This window comes from Podarcis filfolensis, assembly GCF_964270895.1.
Source record: "Podarcis filfolensis genome assembly, chromosome: 9".
NCBI lineage: Eukaryota > Metazoa > Chordata > Lepidosauria > Squamata > Lacertidae > Podarcis > Podarcis filfolensis.
The window spans coordinates 56,876,861-56,897,693 of NC_139610.1; the positions used below are offsets into that span (position 1 = coordinate 56,876,861).

General features: G+C 39.9%; 1 protein-coding gene across 6 annotated transcripts in view; it reads left to right on the forward strand.

The window, feature by feature from the left end:
- The window catches only part of PPP3CA (protein phosphatase 3 catalytic subunit alpha), a 184,686-nt gene that overhangs the window by 145,226 nt on the left and 18,627 nt on the right, over positions 1–20,833 (forward strand). For all 6 annotated transcript variants that reach the window (XM_083571456.1, XM_083571454.1, XM_083571451.1 and 3 more), the window contains exons 7-10: positions 3,415–3,492; positions 9,161–9,255; positions 14,944–15,069; positions 18,536–18,610. In XM_083571456.1, the coding sequence (XP_083427582.1) occupies positions 3,415–3,492; positions 9,161–9,255; positions 14,944–15,069; positions 18,536–18,610 (374 nt within the window). The remainder of the gene's footprint in view (positions 1–3,414; positions 3,493–9,160; positions 9,256–14,943; positions 15,070–18,535; positions 18,611–20,833) is intronic.

Sequence of the window (20,833 nt, forward strand, 5' to 3'; positions counted from 1 at the left end):
TCTGATTGCTGAGTTGGAACAGCTCTTCTTTTAAGTCAAGACAAAACTTTCTTTGATTTATTTATACAAGTATTCACATACTGCCCACTCATGTACAGTATCAAGGTGGTGTACGATTATCTATGCAAATGCAATAAAATATATAGTAACATAAAACAATACAGAATAATTGCAAGAATGGTTGACTCATCTGAAAATAGAAATGAAGCCACTGATGAGACCTAACAGCAGAAAAAGTTCTTTAGGAGACACCTGAAAGTTAGGAGCAAGGATGCATGCCGAATTTCTGCTGGAAGAGCATTCCGCAGCATGGGGCTGGCAACACTCAATGCCTGACTTCTAGCTGAGGCCAGCCAAGCTTCTGAGACGTGGGCAACAACTAACAACACTCAAATGAAGCCTTCACTTGACAACCCCAAACTGCTTCACTCTTCACTGCTTTCTGTTTGGCTTGCCTGCCTGCCAGGCTCAGCAGTCTGCCTCACTTTTCAACCTCCTCTGGACTGGAAGTATCCTAGAGTCTTCTGCATGCTGACCTGGAAGTTAGCCGTACTGAACTCAAATGGGATTTACTTCAGAGTAAGCGTGCATAGGCTTGAGCTGTAACTGGGCACAGACCTGTAGCAACGAGTGGAGTCCTTGTCAGCTAATTTGCATATCAGACCAAATGAATTTGATTATATTAAGGCTGTGCGTTTGTTTGTTTGTTTGTTTGTTTGTTTGTTTGTGAAAGAGTATGCACAGGAAAGGAGGCTTTCTGTTTGTGTTATACGCTTTATAATAGTGACATAGTTTTATTAATACACATGACAGTTCTTTTGATAACTTTTTTCAACAACAACAAAAAAGTTAGATCCACTACACAAGTCCCATATCAGTTGTACCGCAATGAGAGGGAAGTGTTTGTTTGAAATTGCAAATTAATATACTTTTTTTTCCAATTACCAGTAGAACTGTATCTAAAATCTCCCTCTTTATTTTATATTACCAGCAGCTCTCTTGGTTATATAACTAAAAGCCAGTTGCCATAGCAACCTCAAATATAATGTTAGTGTCGTGGGATAGATTCATAGAAAGCATTTAACCCAGTGTGGTTAAGTGAAGTAAGGGACTGTTGCAAACAGGACAATAGATGGCTGGGCTTTTTTTCTGATCCATGTACCTCTTCTATATGAGGGGAAAGTAGCAGTAGTCTTATCTTGCTCATTCTCTCCTGCCCCTTTGAGGTTTGGGGAGCTGAACAGAAGCAGCAGCTCTTAAACTCAGTACACTTTGTAGTGCATTACAAAAAGAACATCTGGAACTTGAAGAAGCTGCAACAAACAGAACAATCAAGAGGACAGAGCATCTTCTCTTCAAAGAAAGTGAAGATGTTTGTGGCTATTTAGCTTAGGAAAAAGAGATGACATAGAGAGGAGATGATGGGATGGGAACAGCCAACACAGTGCTCTCCATATGTTGTTGGATTACAACTCCCATTATCCCTGACTATTGGCTGTGCCAGCTGGGATCTATGGGAGTTCAGCAACATATGGAGGCCATCATTTTTGCCACCCCTGTGAAAAGAGGCTTATGGTAATAGAGGTTTGTGACAGAGGTCTGTGGAGAAGAATTTACTGCCTCTCTCTCATAATACTCAGTGTCACCCAGTGAAATGGATTGGCAGTAGATTCAGGATAGACAAATTGACTGGCAGTAGATTCAGGATGGGACTCTCTCCCCCCCCCCCCCCAAAAAAAGTACTTCTTAACACTATACATGATTCATTTATGGAATTTGCTGTCACAAGGTATGGTGATGGCTCTAGATGTAGCTGGTTTTAAAATGGCATTAGACAGATTTATGGAGGACAGGACTGACAGTGACTATTAGCCATGATTCAGCATGGGGATTCCATTTTGCTCAGAATTATATCATTTGCTGAACAGGGGGAGGCTGCTGTTTTCATGTGGTGGAGTGGATTTCCTCGAAGCATTTGGTGAGCCAGTGTTGAGGACAGTCTACTGGAACAGATGAAAATCTGGTTTGATCCATTCATGGAAAAGTGCAATAATACAGCTGTACTGGGTTGGCCACTCACCAGTCTGTTCGTTAAGTAAAAACCCAGCCCTTGGAAGTCAGGATTGTCTGTGCCATTTTACATGTGCTGGAAAAGGGCACATGCCGCGACCAAGGCTTCCTTCTGTGCTTAGCTATGTGTAGAACGTACACACCAGAATACATTATTCAGCGTGTTAGAAAGTACCACATTTAATACATCGGTGGTGGTAAAGGATTCAGTCTCTGAAATCAGACAGAAGCTTCATATCACAGAAGTACTCTAGATCTAGACAAAAGAGCTTTGCTGTATTTGTATGGACATGCCCACAGCTCCACTAAATCCATTAAATGGTAGTGCAGGTGATCTACACAACACCAGAATTCAGACTCGGCTAATCCTCAGCATGTTGAAATTTGTGTATATTTCAGTGAAATGAAGAATATACTTTTATTACTCAACTTCTCTCCCTCTTTCCCACCACCCCTCTCTCTCCAGAGAACTGCAGTTTATAAAGTTTCCTAAATCCTATACTTGGTACTAAATGTGTGGCTTTTTGTGGGTTAGCATGAGGTACCCACGGAGAATTAAGTAGCTGCTAAGTGCATTCACATTGGTATTGAGACAGAAATAGAAGGCTGATCCTCCTTTTCCTAACTTTCTCTCTAAAGGCACCAGCATCTTTGTAGAGAGAATAAAGTTGGGAAACAGCTACAGCAAACCTCAAATCATTTAAACTGAATTGAAATGCAGCTACTTGGAATCTAATTTCTGAATCTGTTGAAGGGAGGATGGGGCTTCTGAATCCATGGAATCCATGTTTGATGATAGCAAACGTCCTGTCCTGGGCTTCACTCAGTGACCAACCATATTCCCCAATGTCAGGGGCAGGGAAGGAAGATCCAAAGCAATCTACTTCCAGTTCTAAGCACAGTGTCCTTTCAACTTGGAAAACTTGTTTGTTTAAACCACAGTTTAAGCAGCCTTAGCCTTGTTTGAGCCATGATTTTCACAAACTACAGTTCTCCGAGTTGGGGCACACCAGAGAAGTATGGGGAATTTCAAGCCAATCTCCTCTTTTTGAGATGCAAAACAAACAAACATACTCAAAGAGATTGAGTATGCAAGAATGTGGCCCATTCATACAACAGGAAACCCTGGCCTTCCATTGTGTCTAAAACTGGCCAGTGACAGTTTTTGACTAGTAGGAGATACAGTGATAGGCTTTTTCCCCAGTGCTGCTTTCCATTGAACTCAGTAACATTTAAGTTTATGTATACTGTATATTTATGTATTTGTGAGTGTCTGAGGCTAAGGCACCTTCTCTGTTTTTGTTTTTGTTTTATTAAAACATACTTCTTTTCCTGCCCCAACAGTTACCCTGCTGTTTGTGACTTCCTACAGCACAATAACTTATTATCTATACTCCGAGCCCATGAAGCCCAGGATGCCGGGTGAGTGGCTTTCCTTGTTTTTTGAATAAATTATTTTCCGGCATGTTGCCATCTGTACATTTCTTACATTGCTAAGGTGAAGTGCTTGTTCGGTATCTTTCAGAATGTAAAAGGGAAAGGACTGGTGTTTAAAAACAGTTGAATATTGACTTTTCAGGGTATGTTGCTTTTACTTTTGATGTGGTTTTAGGGAATCTTGACTGCATCCTGAAACCCTGGCTCTCTAGCACAGTGTTTTTCAACCACTGTTCTGCGGCACACTAGTGTGCCGCGAGATGTTGCCTGGTGTGCTGTGGGGGAAAAAATTTCAAATTTTCGCCCACTGGGCGGGCGCCGGACTGTGTCCTGGGTATGGGGGGATGGGGTTTTTGACCCCACCCTCAGCCAGCAGGGGCACCGATTGGCGCTCCTCAGGGGGACACCCTCCACTTTTCTGATGTCCGGGCTGTGATTGGTCCAGACTCCAGCCTGCACCTATCACAGTAGGACATCATCTTCCGACTTCCTTCCCGCCCGAGCACAGCATGCACAGCAGCGGAGAGAAGAAGACGTCGCAACTCGAGTCACCAGGAGGACCGGAGAAGTTGTCATTTTATTTCTCTTCAGTCTCCACTGAATGCCTTGACTGGGTTAGGGACCCTTATAGCTCAGCATCAGTTGGTGGAAAGGACATGACTTTACAGGAGCAGGAGGAACTAACTGAACTGAGACAAAATCATGGTTTCAAGCTAAGATTTGCTGATCTACCTTTGGACAGTTTTTGTTTGGATACTGCCAAGGAGTTCCCCCTTCTGGCAAACAAAGCTATTTTGACATTGCTCCCATTTTTCACTACATATCTGTGTGAGATGAGCTTTTCAAGCATGATTGCTATAAAAACTAAATACAGAGAGAGACTGAGAGCTGTTGACGAAGAGCTACGTTTGTGTCTTTCTTCGATTCCAGCCAGAATATCAGCTTTGTGTTCAGCCAAACAGGCCCAGGTTGCGCACTGAATAAAGTATTTTATAATTTTTCATATTTCTGTTTACTTACTATTTCATAATAATTATAAAATACTTTCTTTGTGTTTATTTGATTCCTATTCAAGAGAATTACTTTATATATAGTCAATATAGGCACAGAGTTAAATTTTTTAACATTTTCTAATGGTGGTGTGCCTCGTGATTTTTTTCATGAAACAAGTGTGCCTTTGCCCAAAAAAGGTTGAAAAACACTGCTCTAGCAGATGGAGAAACAAGTGGGAGACATTTAGCCTCTTTAAAATGGTGTAATGTCCAAACCCCTATATCTTACCTACAATTCTTGTTCCCAAATTCTAACTAGGGTTTCCTGCTGGTGCAGGAAGTGCCCCCTACAAGTGTTCAGATACAGTTCTAATTTTAAAAATATACCAGGGTGCACAGTTCTGGCACTCAAAGCAGTTTGGGTGGCCCTCTGCTCAAATTAAAGTATACTGTGATGATATAATTAGAACAAGGGCTTTCCCTTGCTCAGCTGATAAACAGCAGGAGCATATATATCAGCTCTTTACAGCTTGTTAACTTTCCGAACCTGCAGGGCCCTTTGGAGAGGCACAGTTTGAAACAGGAATATATTTTCTAGGTCACTGGAAGGAAGTGCCACTCTGTGCTTCCACTTTGCTCATCCTAATGGCTAAAGTACCAATACTTTTTACACAAGCAGAGATGGAAGGAATATAAATTATTGACACTCAGATAGAAGAGCCATAATTTATGAATGTATTACAAGGTCTTCCACATTTAAGTAGCATGGTATCCTCATTTCATCTAGTTATGTGTGCCATATATTATACTCTGTTTTCATAAATTTGTACTCTGTCTTTTCTTCCAAGGGTGCTCAAAGCAGCTAACAATACTGTATAAAAAAAAAAATTTAAGCACCCATCAGCCAAAAAAGTTCCAGAAGTATAAAAGACCAAATTGGTAAAATATAGAGCAGCATTTTATTTTATTTGAAAAAAGTATTAGTGAGAACATTTTAAAAAGTATCTACTGAAGAAAACGAGCCTGTGGCATGAAAACAAAACAAAACCATAAACAGGGTGCTAACTAGATCTCCTGTAAGAGCCAGGGTGGTGTAGTGGTTAAGAGCGGTAGACTCGTAATCTGGTGAACCGGGTTCATGTCTCCGCTCCTCCACATGCAACTGCTGGGTGACCTTGGGCTAGTCACACTTCTCTGAAGTCTCTCAGCCTCACTCACCTCACAGAGTGTTTGTTGTGGGGGAGGAAGGGAAAGGAGAATGTTAGCCGCTTTGAGACTCCTTTGGGTAGTGATAAAGTGGGATATCAAATCCAAACTCTTCTTCTTCTTCTTCTTGTATAATAATAATAATAATAATAATAATAATAATAATAATAATTTATTATTTATACCCCATCCATCTGGCTGAGTTTCCCCAGCCACTCTGGGCACTTCCAATCGAGTGTTAAAAACAAAACAGCATCAAATATTAAAAACCTCCCTAAGCAGGGCTGCCTTCAGGTGTCTTTTAAAGAGAAGATAGCTGCTTATTTCCTTCACATCGGTCGCCACTACCGAGAAGGCCCTCTGTCTGGTTCCCTGTAACCTCACTTCTCACAATGAGGCAACCACCAGAAGGCCCTCGGTGCTGGATCTCAGTGTCTGGGCTGAACGATGGGGATGGAGAATGGAGAAGAGATTTCATTCGGTCCACATCTTAATGCAATGTGATTCTCCAAGCAAACAAACAGTATATACATAAATGTGTATATCAGGATTAAGTGTGCATGAAGAAAATAGCATACAACATGCATTTTATTAGGGGAAATGGCATACAAAAAATGTGTATATTTGGCAAATTGAATATGGAAACGTGAGGGATCTACACTAAAATGATGACATATTTTTGTAAAGATTTATTTTGACAAAATACAAACTAGTGCACAGATGTGGAGAACTCGACTTCAGATTGGTAAAATGAGAAACTAGGAGAAACCCAAACTGGTGGATCAGTTCATCCCTACCTCCAGAGCAGATGGTTCTAGGAGAAAAAGCCTTCTCTTGTTTTTTGCACTAAATATACCTAGATATGGAGACCCTCCACATCTGATCTCTGTGGTGTTTTTTTGACATTTCGGGGTAATTTCCGGGTTCAGGGCAATCAATTGATTGTTTCCTATACATCCTGAAATTCACCCAGCATTCTATTCAAACTGCAATTTTAAAGGAAGTTGGTCAGCCATTATTTCCCATCAAGAAACCCAAAAAATTTCCAGAACACTATTCTTTCCTTCTTTCCTTCCTTCCAGAGCCAGTGTGGTGTAGTGGTTAAGAGCGGTAGACTCATAATCTGGTGAACCGGGTTCGCGTCTCCGCTCCTCCACATGCAGCTGCTGGGTGACCTTGGGTTAGTCACACTTCTTTGAAGTCTCTCAGCCTCACTCACCTCACAGAGTGTTTGTTGTCGGGGAGGAAGGGAAAGGAGAATGTTAGCCGCTTTGAGACTTCTTCAGGTAGTGATAAAGCAGGATATCAAATCCAAACTCCTCTTCTTCTTCTCCTCCTCCTCCTCCTCCTCCTCCTCCTCCTCCTCCTCCTCCTTCTTCTTCTTCTTCTTCTTCTTCTCCTTCCTTCCTTCCTCCCTCCCTTCTTTCTTACATTCATATGCAACCTGTCCTCCCAGGAGCTTAAACCAGCATACATGTGATGTCTGACCCCATTTTGTCCTCACAACAGCTCTGTGAGATGGGTCAGACTGAGAGTGCTTGACTGATCCAACGTCACCCATCTATCTGGGAAAGCTTGTTACAACTAAAATTTTATCCAGAAATCACAGAGAGTAGGGGCCTGTTATATCTCTGTGGAATACTGTTCCACAGAACAGGAGCAATCACACTAAAAGCCTTGCTCCAAATTACTGTGGAATGGACTCCTAAGATCCTTGGAACTTGCAAGAGAAGTTCTCCTGCAGACCACGGTGACCTGCTGGGTATATAAATGATATGGTGGTCTCTCAAGTAACCTGCTCTCGAGCTGTATAGGGCCTTATATGTTGGTGCCAATACCTTGTAGCCTGGTAGGTTGGGATCCATATAACTGAACCTCTTTTGAAGGCTATTAATAAGTTGCAATGATGATAGTGGTACAGCTCACACAAGCTGATTACTACTCTTTCCAGGATGGTCAGAGCAACAATTGATGCTTGGTTGAAGAATTTCCTTGGGTGAAGAGCTAACAAATTTGAACTGTGCAAAAGGACACCCTGAACAAAATATTATTGCTACTATATGACAAAATAACAAGGATATTTATACCAGAGATCTTAGTGACCCTAGGAATTCCCTCCCCGCTTTAAGCAGCTCCCAAGATTGCCAGCTGCCTTTGAAATTTCCCTGTATTCCAAAATTGGTTTGCCACAGGGTGCATCAGGCTGCTGTTATAAACAAAAAGACAACCTGGGAGACCCACCTGGACTATTGCAGATGGCTGTAGTACACATACCTGTAAAATACTCTCAGCATCCTTATTGATGTACCCCAAATTCCTCAAGTTTTGTTTTTGCTCTTGGTGTACCGAAAGCCAGATATTGCTACAGAACCTCAATATGCAATTAGAGTAGAAGTGGTAGCATACTGTTCTTTTCCTTTTTCTTTTTCTCCATTTTGTTGCCAAGAGTTATAGAGATTTTATATAAGTCAGGGAACTAAAATGCTGTTGCTGATCCTTGCTTTGCCTCTTGCTAGGGAGAAAATATCATTTTTGTTGGTTTGATTCCAAAATTCTGGGGTTTTTCATTTTCATTGCTGACTGACTAAATATAGGCCCGCTGAGACAGTAACATTTTTGTCACCACAAGCAAGTGTAAATGTGCCGAGAGAAAAACTGAGCGTATATCAGAATATTTTGTGTCCCACATCCCCACACACTATTTTTTAAGGTTTGAGCACTTTGATGTCGGTAGCAGAACCTTATATATTTGGTGCACAAAATACCGGGGTGGGGTGTGTGTGTTTTGTTTTTTGTAGGTCCAGAAACACATTGGCTTGGATCAGGGTTTCAAAATGCCAAGATTCCTCTGCACAGTTTAGGGTAATTCCTACCTCCTAGTACAGCAACACGTGTCCTGGCCTAGGATGTATTAAATAATTTAGGAACGTTGTCCAGCCCTTCTGAGAGGCTTTAGGACATGCAGGGAATTCTTGTGCAAGCAGCCTTCCAATCGTAGTCTTTGGATACACCACATTGTTTCTTTTTATTTGGAGAGCTGGCTATTTTAAAGCATCCTTCACTCCCCTAGTCCATAGTGTGCCACAGATTGCTTTTCAGAGGTGGAGAGAAGGACCCGAAAGCAGCTTATTGTGCCCAAGCAGACTCATAAAGCTGCACATGCTTCGTTCTAACTCATTTTCCTGGAGGAAGACCTATGAGGAAGACCTATGCCTGTCCAAAACACAAATGAACCCAACAAAAGTTGTCCACAAACTTTTCCCATTGACTTCTTAATTACCTGTAAGTCTGTGGTCTATCCAGTACGTACCCGTCTTCTCTAAAATAATTGCAATGATGCACATACAAGTCTCTGTGAAATACGCGCAACGTGTATTTATGTGACTGTATCTGTGACAAGATATAAATCAGAGAATTTTATGGTATTAATAAGGTTACTTTGCCATTTGTTACAGGTATCGTATGTACAGGAAAAGCCAGACAACAGGTTTCCCTTCATTAATTACAATTTTCTCAGCACCAAACTATCTAGATGTATACAATAACAAAGGTAAGAGAACTTCTTGCCCCTGCAAACTTAGCTTTGCTTTAACTTACTGATTTCCTCTTCCATTGTTCTACCTCGATTGTGTGTTTTTTAAACTTCCCTTTAGTTCAAGGTCGATTCTTATTACACAGTTTTTGTATTAAGTGAATGGATTTGTGGATTAACTGCCTCTGGGGGGTCTTTTCCTATCTGCAAATTGTAAATTTTCAGATGTTTGAAGCCAGATTTCAAAAAGTCATATTATTATTATTATTATTATTATTATTATTATTATTATTACTGTTATTATCATGGTCATTATTAATTACCTGCCCTTCACCATACGGTCCCAGGGTGGGTCATTAAACATTAAAACTCAATATTAATAACAGTTTATAACAACTTAAAATCACAAATATTCAAATATTTTCCCACTGTGTCCTGCAGTGCTCTTTAGATTACTGTAAAGCAAGGGCAGGAACCTTTTGCAGCCTAGGGGCCGCATTGCCTTCTGTGCAACTTTCCAGGGGCCACCTATCAGTGGTGGGCAGGACCAGCAGTAAAAGTGAACAGAGCAATGAATGTAAATTTAACCTTTGTTCTGTAGTCCAGTTTCTATACACACTTCTACCTCCAATCAGGCAACAGAGAGTCATTATCAGAGTTCAAGGATACAGCCCATGCAAACAGATACACTCAGGGAGGGCACAGACTAGGGTCAGTGAAAGGTGTGGCCTGGGTAAAGCTGGTATGGTTGAGGAGGTTTAACCTGCAGGTCAAACAGATCTGGGTGGCCACATTTGGCTCCAGGTCTGAAGTCCCCCCACCCCCTATTTTAAACCTGGAAGAACATTGAATTTCAAAAAGCCATTGAAATTCTGGCTTGTTTCACACATGCCTGTGCATCATTCATTACGTTATCGTGTGATAATTTATAGCTCAACGAATTGACTTCACTGAAAAGCATTGTGTTTTTCAGTGTTGTTTGTGGGAGTTACAAAAGATCTACTGAGGGCTGCATATACATTTAAGGTACATTTAAAGCACTCCCCCCACCCCAAAGAAATCCCCTGAATCCTGGAAACTATAGCTTGTAAAGGATGCTGTGAATTATATTTATGAAAAGCAAATCAACAGTTTCCAGGATTCTTTTTGGTGGTGGGGGAGGTGCTTTAAATGTATGGTTTGTATGCACCCACAGGTATGTAATCTCTGGTTGCTGGTTTGCAGATACAAGTCACTAATTCATACTTGGGCCCTCAAGTGTTGAAAATGCAAGTGCAAAGCACAGATGCCCTGAACAGTCAACCTGAATTGCTTAATGCATGCACAAAGTCAGATGTTCAGTCCAGCCCATTTCATGTTAACTTAGAAGCGTTACTGAGTCTAATGAAAGTTATCCGCAAGAAACAATGCACAGGGTTGCTGCCTCAGTTGCATGAGGAATGCAGTACTGCATCAGCTAACAGAATCCTGACCATAGCTGTCAACGTTTCCCTTTTTTAAAGGGAAATTCCCTTATTCCAAATAGGATTCCTCGCAAGAAAAGGGAAACGTTGACAGCTATGATCCTGACAGGGTCCCAAGAGGACAGTAACCTGAGATTCTCCAGTCCCACAAGGATAAGTCTCACGATTTAGAAGCACTAAACTGTGTGTGGCAACAACTGCCATAGTCAACTTTCAGGCCATCAGTCAGTCAGTGCCGGGAGATCCCTGTTGCAGATGATTAGGGTTTCCAAGAGCAGGTGAACAGTGCTAGAATGATTATCAGTTTCTGCCTACAGCTAGAGCTTCACTCCCACTACAGAATACAGAAAGCAATCAAGTCATGCAGTTGCATTTGATAATAGTAAAAAGTAATTCTAGGAAGCGCTGATATATTTTGCTCTGAAAGCTTAATGGGCAGCATAATTATCTTTTGTACAATATTTGAAAATTGGCAATCCTTAAACAATATAGATATGGCAGCACAAGGCTACTGAAAGAACAGGCAGAACCAAACTCTCCCATTTAATCTGTGCTTTGGTTTCGGTTAATTTTTTTGGAGTTTCTTTTAACATCGATAAAGCATGTTTTCCTTTTGCTTTTTTGAATAATGGCTAGGGTACTTTCCCCCTGCCCTGCTCCCAGCCTTCAAAATAAAGAAAGCTTTTTTGAAAAGCAGTTTGAATAGTTGTTTTAAAGTTACTTATATTTGAGAGCAATATCAGCAGCATAAATTATTGATGTGATGTAAGTTAAAGTAGCTTTTAGATTCTCTGGATGAATTATTCATTTTATCACTTTAAAAAAAAATATCCTAAAAACATTTATGTTTTAGCCAACTGCTCTTTCGGTGGTGGTGGGGATTTTTTAGAACCTTCTTTCCAGAACTGCTTTTTTTCAAATGTATCATATTAGGTTTCATAAATTATAAGTATTAGTTTTAATGTTTCAGCCATATGAGAGAACTTGACCAGTAGAAGGATTTTAGGGCCCCCTATAAATATTTCATAAAATAGCTGGGTTTTTCATTTTGGCATCAGTGATAGCAGTAATTCATTTTACTTACCCTTCCATACTAAGCCAAATCACGTGTTCACATGAACAGCCAAGCTGTGTTTTGCCCAGTTGTTTTGCTGCTATACTACACTGAGCTAAGTCATGGTTTGGCTTAGCATGTTGTCGAAATCCGAGATCATGCCCAAGCAAGCCTCAAGCTGAATGAACCTCGCTTGTGCCTCTTGTTTCGTCTGTAGATATCTAAACTACACACCCCAGCTTTGTATAACACATGGCTTAGCACAGCAGCAGAATGATAGGGGACTCGCAAAGCATCCACAACCTCGTCTCCCAGAGTCTGCACTTTGGCACTAAGACATGGTTTGATTTAGTGTGACAGGTGAACAAGGCCCCTGGTTCGTGCTGAGAAATATCTTCATTTTGAGTATTATATATGCTAGAAAAGAAAAGTGACCAGAAGTAAATAAAAGAGGTCACATTGAAATTATTGGCTCGCTTATACTTTGCATATAAGAAAACGGCAAAGCATTTTTGTCTTTTCTAGAAATCAGAGCCTATGTATCTGTCCTAAAATAACATAATGTTAAAGGGAAGGTCAAAAAACAGCATATGCTCCATTCTTTTTATATCTCGTTCACAAGCACAGCAGAGATCTTGGTTGTTCACGCTGTGAGTAGGGGGATGTAAGTGCGAAGATGTGGTTGGAATCTAAGATTACAACAAAATCCTTAGCTGCACAGAACTTTGGAGCTGGTGAGAGATACATGATCAGATCATTTCCCTGATCTCAAATACTTTTGGCTCTAAGGGGTACATGGTGACATCTAGCAGGAGTGGAATTTGAGGGGTGGGGCAGGGGGACTACCTAGCTGTTCTGATCTTGGGGTCCCAATATTTAACCCTTTACAGTGGTACCTTGGTTTTCAAACTTAATCCGTTCTGGAAGTCTGTTCCAAAACCAAAGCATTCCAAAACCAAGGCGCGCTTTCCCATAGAAAGTAATGCAAAATGGATTAATCTGTTCCAGACTTTTAAAAAGAACCCCTAAAACACCAATTTAACATGAATTTTACTATCTAATGAGACCCTTGATCAAAAATGAAAGCAATAATCAATGTACTATACAATAAATTAAATAGGACAGTATTCCAGATTATAAAAATAAATTTATTTTTTCCCCTCACCTGCATTGATGATAGTCATTGTTTGGATGGGGGGGCTTTTATCCATTTCCGCAGTCACACAATCAATCAGTAGCTGAACTGGGTTCCACACTGTCACAAAAACAAATTAACTGAAAAAGCCTCAAAAACAAAAACGCAAAATAAATAGCAAAAACAAAAGTGCCAAACTTAATCCATTCTGGAAGTCCGTTTGACTTCTGAAATGTTCAAAAACCAAGGCGCAGATTCTGGTTGGTTCAGGCGCCCAGGAAACAATAGCCAACAGCTGCACCACACGTTTGACTTCCGAAAAACATTCGAAAACCGAAACACTTCCGAGTTTTCAGCATTTGGGAACCAAGGCGTTTGAGAACCAAGGTACCACTGTACTTGTGTTAGGTTAAGAGAAAACAATAGAAATATTTAGAAAAGTAACTTTTTTATATAAATACACACACACTGTAATATAAACACACACACACACATGCACGTTAATAGTAGTTCCATAACTAATGGAGGATGCTTTGGCCATATATTTGTTTTGCTTCTTGACCTGGGTACTTAACACAAGATGATGGCCAACAACAACCTACAATTTGACATAATGTCAAATTGTGTGTCTCCTATCATCTGTGAGGGCCTTCCTTCTTCGTTAGAGGTTAGAATTCCACTTGACAGGTACTCATATGTCGCTTGCATGGGTAAATAGCAGCTTTGAAGGATGATTTACACTGGAGAAACAGTATAGGGGAAATGTTGTACATCTCCTCCTGCAGCTCTTAGAGCAACCCAGTTAAGTCTCTCCTGAGACCACTTTTTACAAAAAATGATTGAGAATGTATAATGAATCGCCCACCAGCTCAGTCGTGAATTCTCTTTTCTGTTGAAATTATATTAGCTGGTACAAGGCATAAATTCAATCTGGAAGCTGTTCATTAATTAAGTTAAATTGGTTAAGTTAAATTGGTTGGTGAACTGAGTTCATGCATGTCCACTGTACAATCCCCCAATTTTCAGTAAATGAGCTTCTGGTGAAGTAGCCTACACAATTACAAAATGACATTCCACCTTTATAAATAAGTAGCTGTGCAATGGCCCACAGCAAGGAAGCAATACGGATTCTCAAGGATTTCATCTAGGCTGCATTTTTAAATGAACCAACCTGATTTGCTTCCCACACTAACATGCAGAACAGAATGTAGTTATCATTCAATTTTCACATTTCTCTTCCTTTTATTATATTTTTGGATAAAGTGCATGCAAAAGTTTTGAATGTGCAACATTCAAAATATTGCACATTTTTGTGTAGGTTTTTGTTTTGTTTTTTTTAAACCCATTCAGATTGATGTGGAAAAAGTTAGAGCAGACATTTCAATGAACATATACAAAGTGGACACGGACCAGAAGTAGGTGGATTCGTTCCTCCCTAAGAAGTAGCTGCTAGAACAAAAGAACTAAGTAGTTTACAAGACAGTCTGAAATATTCATTTAAAATACCAATAAAAAACAATTATTAAACGCAAGTTACATAACTTATAAACAACCATCAGCTTTAAAACACTTATACCTATTAAAATTGTGTGTCAAAGTTACCAGGTTTTCTGAAACAATTGCTTTTTAGCAGGCACTGAAAACAAAACAGTGAAGGTTCTTGTCCAGTATCAATTGTCAGGGAGTTTGAAAGGGTAGGTGCTGTTAAGCCTAAAATACTAATTTCTTACAAGTGCAAAAAATAATATGTGACACACGTAAAAATGCCAGTTCCACATATCTAAGTGGACAGATATGAAATGAAGTGATCCTTCAAAGAAACTGATCCCAAGCTGATGAGGGCTTTATATACAAATAGCAACACTCTGAATGTGGCCCAGTCAATAACAAATGGGCAGCCATTTGTTACATATTTCTGAGCATGATATATGCTCTGTTGTGTTATATGCTGATAGGGCCTCACCCCTCACTTTCATCAAAAGTTTACCATCCATGATGGAGGATCAGGGCCCAGGCATATGATAGTAACGAATGACTTCTCCTTTCTTTTATAGCTGCAGTATTGAAATATGAGAACAACGTTATGAATATCAGACAGTTTAATTGTTCTCCACATCCCTACTGGCTTCCAAATTTCATGGATGTTTTTACATGGTCTTTGCCATTTGTTGGAGAGAAAGGTAAGTAACTTCCTTTCTTCACGAAAACAGTTTCTCTATGGACTAGGATGAGGGAAATGGGTTGTTCACTAAAAGGGACCTGTCACACCTTGATGCACAAGATATTCTGAGGCCTAAGAAATGTGCCTTAAGGGAGAAAACCTTCTTTATGATGCGCTGAGGTCTGCAGTATGATCAGCAGAAGTTCTTTTTGTTCCCAACCTTTTCTTAACAGCAAAAGTGATTTTTATTTATTGTGGTGGTGTACACTGTTAGGATATTTCCGTTCCACCTTCCTTTGAAATTCATTCAATTTTCTGAGCGGATGAGTTATCAGAGATAACTGGGGGAAAAGTTTAGCATCGTTATTTTTCTGGCCTCTTTACAGCAGGCCTTTATGTCAGTGTTTCTCAAATTGAGGCTCTTGCTCTCTTTCATCACTTCTCCTATACAACTTCCCTCAATGCAAGTATCTAAGTTGTAAGAAATCCGCATAGCTTGGGAGAATCTGTTTTTACTTAAAGCTTCTATAGTACAGTCATTTTTGGTTTCAATGTAAATAGAGATGGAGCAGGTAATTATAGGAGGTGTCATACATAAATTAGACATTATTTAAATTTTTTAAATAAGATATCAGATCTCAAACTTTCTCAAAAACTAAAAGAATGACTCACGGCTTTTGGTTTGGAATTCCTGCTTCCTAACCCCACGGCTTGAAGAGACCCACTCTCCAAATCTCACATATGCACAAATTAAAACAATTAGTGAATGGTTCAAGGATGTTCCTGTCGTGGTTCCACACCTTTGAAATTCATTTCCCAGCAAAACCTACTGGACTATCTCACTTTGTAGCTTTTGGCTCCAGTTTTCTACTTTTCCCCACCTCTATTCATGGTTTGGGTTGCCATAGTTCAAAAAGTTAAAATTCGGACACAAAAGGTGTTGAGCTATTTTTAATGAAATTCTCCAAAATCTATACTTCTGACATGGGCTGCCATACATCCAGATTTTCCCGGATATTTCAGTGATTTCCGCCTGGACTCTGTTTGCGAGGGCCGAATGCCAGTTTTGTCCAGGAAATTTCGGACATATGCCACAAATCCTAGTTTGTGTTTTGTCGCTTTCTGCTGATTCAAGAGTTTGGGTGGGTATCTGAATGTGTTAGTCGGCTTTTATTGATACTGATTTTAAACTGATTTGCATAACTTTGAGCAGAACAACAGTGGCTTGTGGTTACTTTCTACTCAAAGAAAAAGCACGACTTGTGTTTCCAAAGCCCTCACAAAGGTAGGGGACATACAGAATGCCTTTTAGGATGGAACGGTAGGAATTTAGATCCTGTGTGCCTTGAGTGTCATTCTAGCTATGCTTGGGGGTTAGGAGTTTTTGAAAATCACAATATCAGAAGCTTAGCTGGTATCTGTACGGCAAAACAGGAAAAGTACCATAAGGGCCAAGAAGATGCACTTGTGGTTAATGAGCAGTCAAAGAAGCTATTAGAGGCAGGAAAGCTTCTTTCAAAATATTGAAGCCTTATCTAAATGGTAGAAAGTAGTGTTTTTTCCAGGGGAATGCAGGGGTATGCATACCCCTAAACATTCTGTGAATCTTTGTACTTTTGTCCATTTACTGTATTTATTTCCCCCACTTTGAACTATAAAATGGTGATTTCCTTGAGTCAAAATGAGAGTACCCTTAAACATTTTTTAGAAAAAAAGCACTGGTAAAATGTATTGCTAAAGATAAAATCATCAAGCATATAGAAGAACAAGCTTTGTTGAAGCAGAACCAGCATGGCTTCTGCAAGGGCAAGTGCCAACAACCATATAGATATGGTGATCTAGTCACTGTTGTGCATTTGGACTTTCAAAAAGCTTTTGACAGTGTACCTCACCAAATATTCCTGAGTAAGCTTAGCAGTCATGAAATAAGAAGAGTGGTCCTCTTGTGGATCAGGAACTGGTTATGTGGAGGAAGCAAAAAGGAGAAATAAATGGACAATTCTATGAATGGAGGGGTCTAGAGAATGAAGTCTTCAAGGATCAATATTTGGTATCTGTGCTTATTAACTTATTCATAAGCATTCTAGAGTTAGGTGAGCAGTGAGATGGCCAACATTGCTGTTGATACTAAATAGTTCAGGGTGGTTAAAGCAAAAACAAAAAACCCTTACATAAAAATGTCATTCATAATTTAATCTGCATAATGTCCACCATTATTAGTAGCCCCCCTTTTTTGCAATATTTCAGTTATAACCCAATTTGCTGTTTAGCTTCTATTTTTAAAAAATAGAAGCTAAAATCCAGTCCTTCCCCAGAATTTTTCAAGTTGGTTCTGGCAGCTGTTTTAATTATGCTTTCTTTGCAGAGAAGCTATTCAATTTTCCCTTACCATTCCGCCTGTCATAGCATATTTGCTATAAACATGTTTATTTTAGGTATACATCTAATTGTGCACCTAAAAATGTGATTTGTCAATATGGCAGAGAATTGAAAATGGTTGTGTCCTGCAGACCCACTGATCAGGGAAATGGAACAAATGGCAATTTCCTGTTGAATGTACACTGGGGGTTGTATACAGCTGAAGTTTACTCATAGCAGACACATTGAAATTAATGGACATAAGTTGTTCATGATCGGTAATATCAGTGGGCCTACTCTGAGTACAACCATTGGTAGCAAAGCCAAATTTGTTGCTGCATAGTATGTGAAACAGTCCTAAGAGGATGGGAAGCTTTGGAAAACCGACATTACCATGTGCTTCAAATACATTACAATTTGGTAAATGTATTTTAGGCTAACCTCCAAGTTCAACAAAATAGCTTAAACAGAACTGCTTTTTCAGCAAAATCCAGGGTGTGCTGGTGCAGAAGTCTCCTGACCTTAGAAAGACGCTATCAGCTTGCATTAACAACCACCTAGTGCTAGGTTTTGCTTTTTTTCTTTGAAGCATTCATTTAGACAGAAATGCCTTCTTTCCCTGTTTAAGCATTGCTGGGTACTTAGCTAAAATATCTTATTTTTTGTCACTAGCAGCACCCAATAACCTCAGCCTTGTTACATGAGAGAAAGTGAGAGGAATGAGTAACAAACCTTCAGTGGGGACTGTAGAAAGCCTGACCCAAACTGTTCACATTGAGCCAACAAACCAAACTTCTGAGGAAAAGACACTAGGCTTTCCGTTTGTAGTTCAGGCACCAAAAGGGAGGGATGAACATCTGTATATTTCAAAACAAGAACTTTACTTTTGCAGTGATCCTTCAGTTTTGGCAGTGGACAGTACCAATTATCCCTTATTAACCACATGAAATCTTGGACCTCACTCTGCATATTCACACAAATAGCATCAAAAGTCCGATGCTATTGGCATATGCCAAGTGTTATTTTGTGCTCTGACTGTTATTAACTCCACTACACTGGCAGCTTTTGTGTCGGACACATCAGGTATCTCCGTCTCTCACACATTTTCCATGTGGTTTTCTTTGTAGTGACAGAGATGCTAGTCAACGTGCTGAACATTTGCTCAGATGATGAACTCGGAACAGAGGAAGATGGCTTTGATGGTAAGCGCCTTGTGTCTTCTGCTCAAGTGTGGTGTTCCAATTAACGTTTGTGCCTGAAAACTGTCTTTATTAATCTCAAGGCAAGTCATAGGGTGGGCTATGGGAGGAACTCTCTGGACTACAGTTAAGTTCTTCCAAGCTGCCCAAGACAGTGTTCCTGCTAGACAACGGTATGTTTGCTTTTATGCATGGTTTGTTGGAAAAGAATGAAAAATATATCCTTCTCTTTTTTGCTCCTCTTCAAATCAAAAAGGCACACAGTTCCAAAAAATACCTTCTCTATGCCCAGAAGCCTGTGCAAAATGGGCCCAGTCATTTACATGAACAGAATGTGAAAGTTGGTTTTCCCTTTGCCTGATAATAGGATATTTGTCTTGTTAGTTATTACAAAGTTCTTACGTTAGAGGCCAGCCATAGGGTGGCAGTTGAACTTTAAGTTAAGGTCCTCCCTGCTTCAGAAACAACAGGTCCCTGATGAGACCATTGTTCTTCCATGTCCAAAACAAATAGATCATTATGAATCTATTCCACACACCCCAGCAAAATACAATTTTAGACAATCCAAAAATCTTGGCTTGGCTCCTTAGCCAACCATCATCTGTGATCACGGTGAATGCCCTCTGTGATAAATGTGAGTGTCTCTTAAAGAAGCTTATCACAACTTGCTCCTCCCTGTGTCCTCTGTCATGTACAGAGAATCTGGGGAATAGGGGTGGTTTTTCGCATTTGTGCTACAATATGAAGAAGGTAAGAAATTAGCAGGAGCATCTAACGAACAGTGTGAAGAGCTCCAGCTGTTTCTTGCCTTATTTTAAAGTTGCTGAGAACTCTGGAAAGGGGATCCACATGGTGCTGGACATCTCCTGGCAAGCTGGTGTGAAAAAACTTGTGTTTAGAGATTTAACTCTTCTCCCAGTAAACTGAGAGTTTGATCATGGTTTTTCCAAGGAAGACAAGATAGACACCATGGAGTGTGTGTATTTAACATGCATAGCTGCTAGATTTTGTTTCGGCATGGCATTCCCAACCTTGAGAGTAACAACCTTCAGCATATTGCACTAACTGGAGCTTTGGGATTGTTTTATGGGCTAGCACTTTATAAGTCTTTCAAGATCACTCAGTAGTTATGGAAGACTGTATTGTTCTAATGACTGATTTCCCTCTCCAACCAAACTCCATGGTTTGAACAGATAGATCAGTTCAGCTGTTTGAGAGAATAGTGGCTTTGCCAACATAAAGAGGCCAATTTGGGGTCTTCTGTGTCTTCAATCACTATGTCTCTTATTAATGAAATCTTCAAATGTGATCAGAGTAAATAAACTCGGGGCAGTTCCTAGTCTTTCTGCCTACATATTAATTTTATTTCTGAGGCAAGAGGGAACCTACAACACACTGAGGTAAAATAAAATACAGAGAGGAAGTATAGATAAGAATGGGTGGTCACTGGGTACATTTTGGAATGCTGATTGTTAATTTATAGTATTGATATAGAAGCTCAGTCCTATTCCCACTGTCTGTTTACTGTGGTTGGCAACAACATTCATCTAAAGCAGGGATAGAGAAATGGTGGTCCTCCCAGATGTTTTTGGACTCCAACTCCCATCAGCCCCAGTCAGCATGGCCAGTGGCCAGGGTTGGTGGGCATTGTAGTTCAGTGACATCTGAAGGGTCATGGGTACCCCATCACTGATGTAGAGCCAAGGCCATAGGGTTCTTCATCCTAAAAAGGTCTAACAAACACAAAACCAGTCTTAGAACTGATTTCATAGTGTGAGAAGAAAACCTGCAAGGTAGCCTTTATCTTATGCATACCACGTGTATATATTATGATGGGGGATAATGCATTTTATTTCAAAAGTGCCTTGGTATCAGCTAGTAATTTTACATCATTGTGCAGGCAGAATATTGCTGTCTATTATTCCTATGGCCTTATAGTGTACCAAATGCTTTATAAACCATATCATATTAAATTCTACCTTATTGTGAATAAGTTAATACCCGTACTTTAATGGAATAATTTTCATATAATGTCTTCTGCTTTCCCTAATTGCTGTACTTAGACTATATTTTCATCTCAGATGCATGAGACAGATTTTGTTCCTGCCTTGAAGACTTGTTAAAAGTTTTCTAAAACTTTTTTGTTAGGACTCGTTCTTATTTTTAGCAGTGGCTTAAGCTGAAGTCATAAATACATATGGTGTAGAGTAGCTTCTTTCTCTTTAG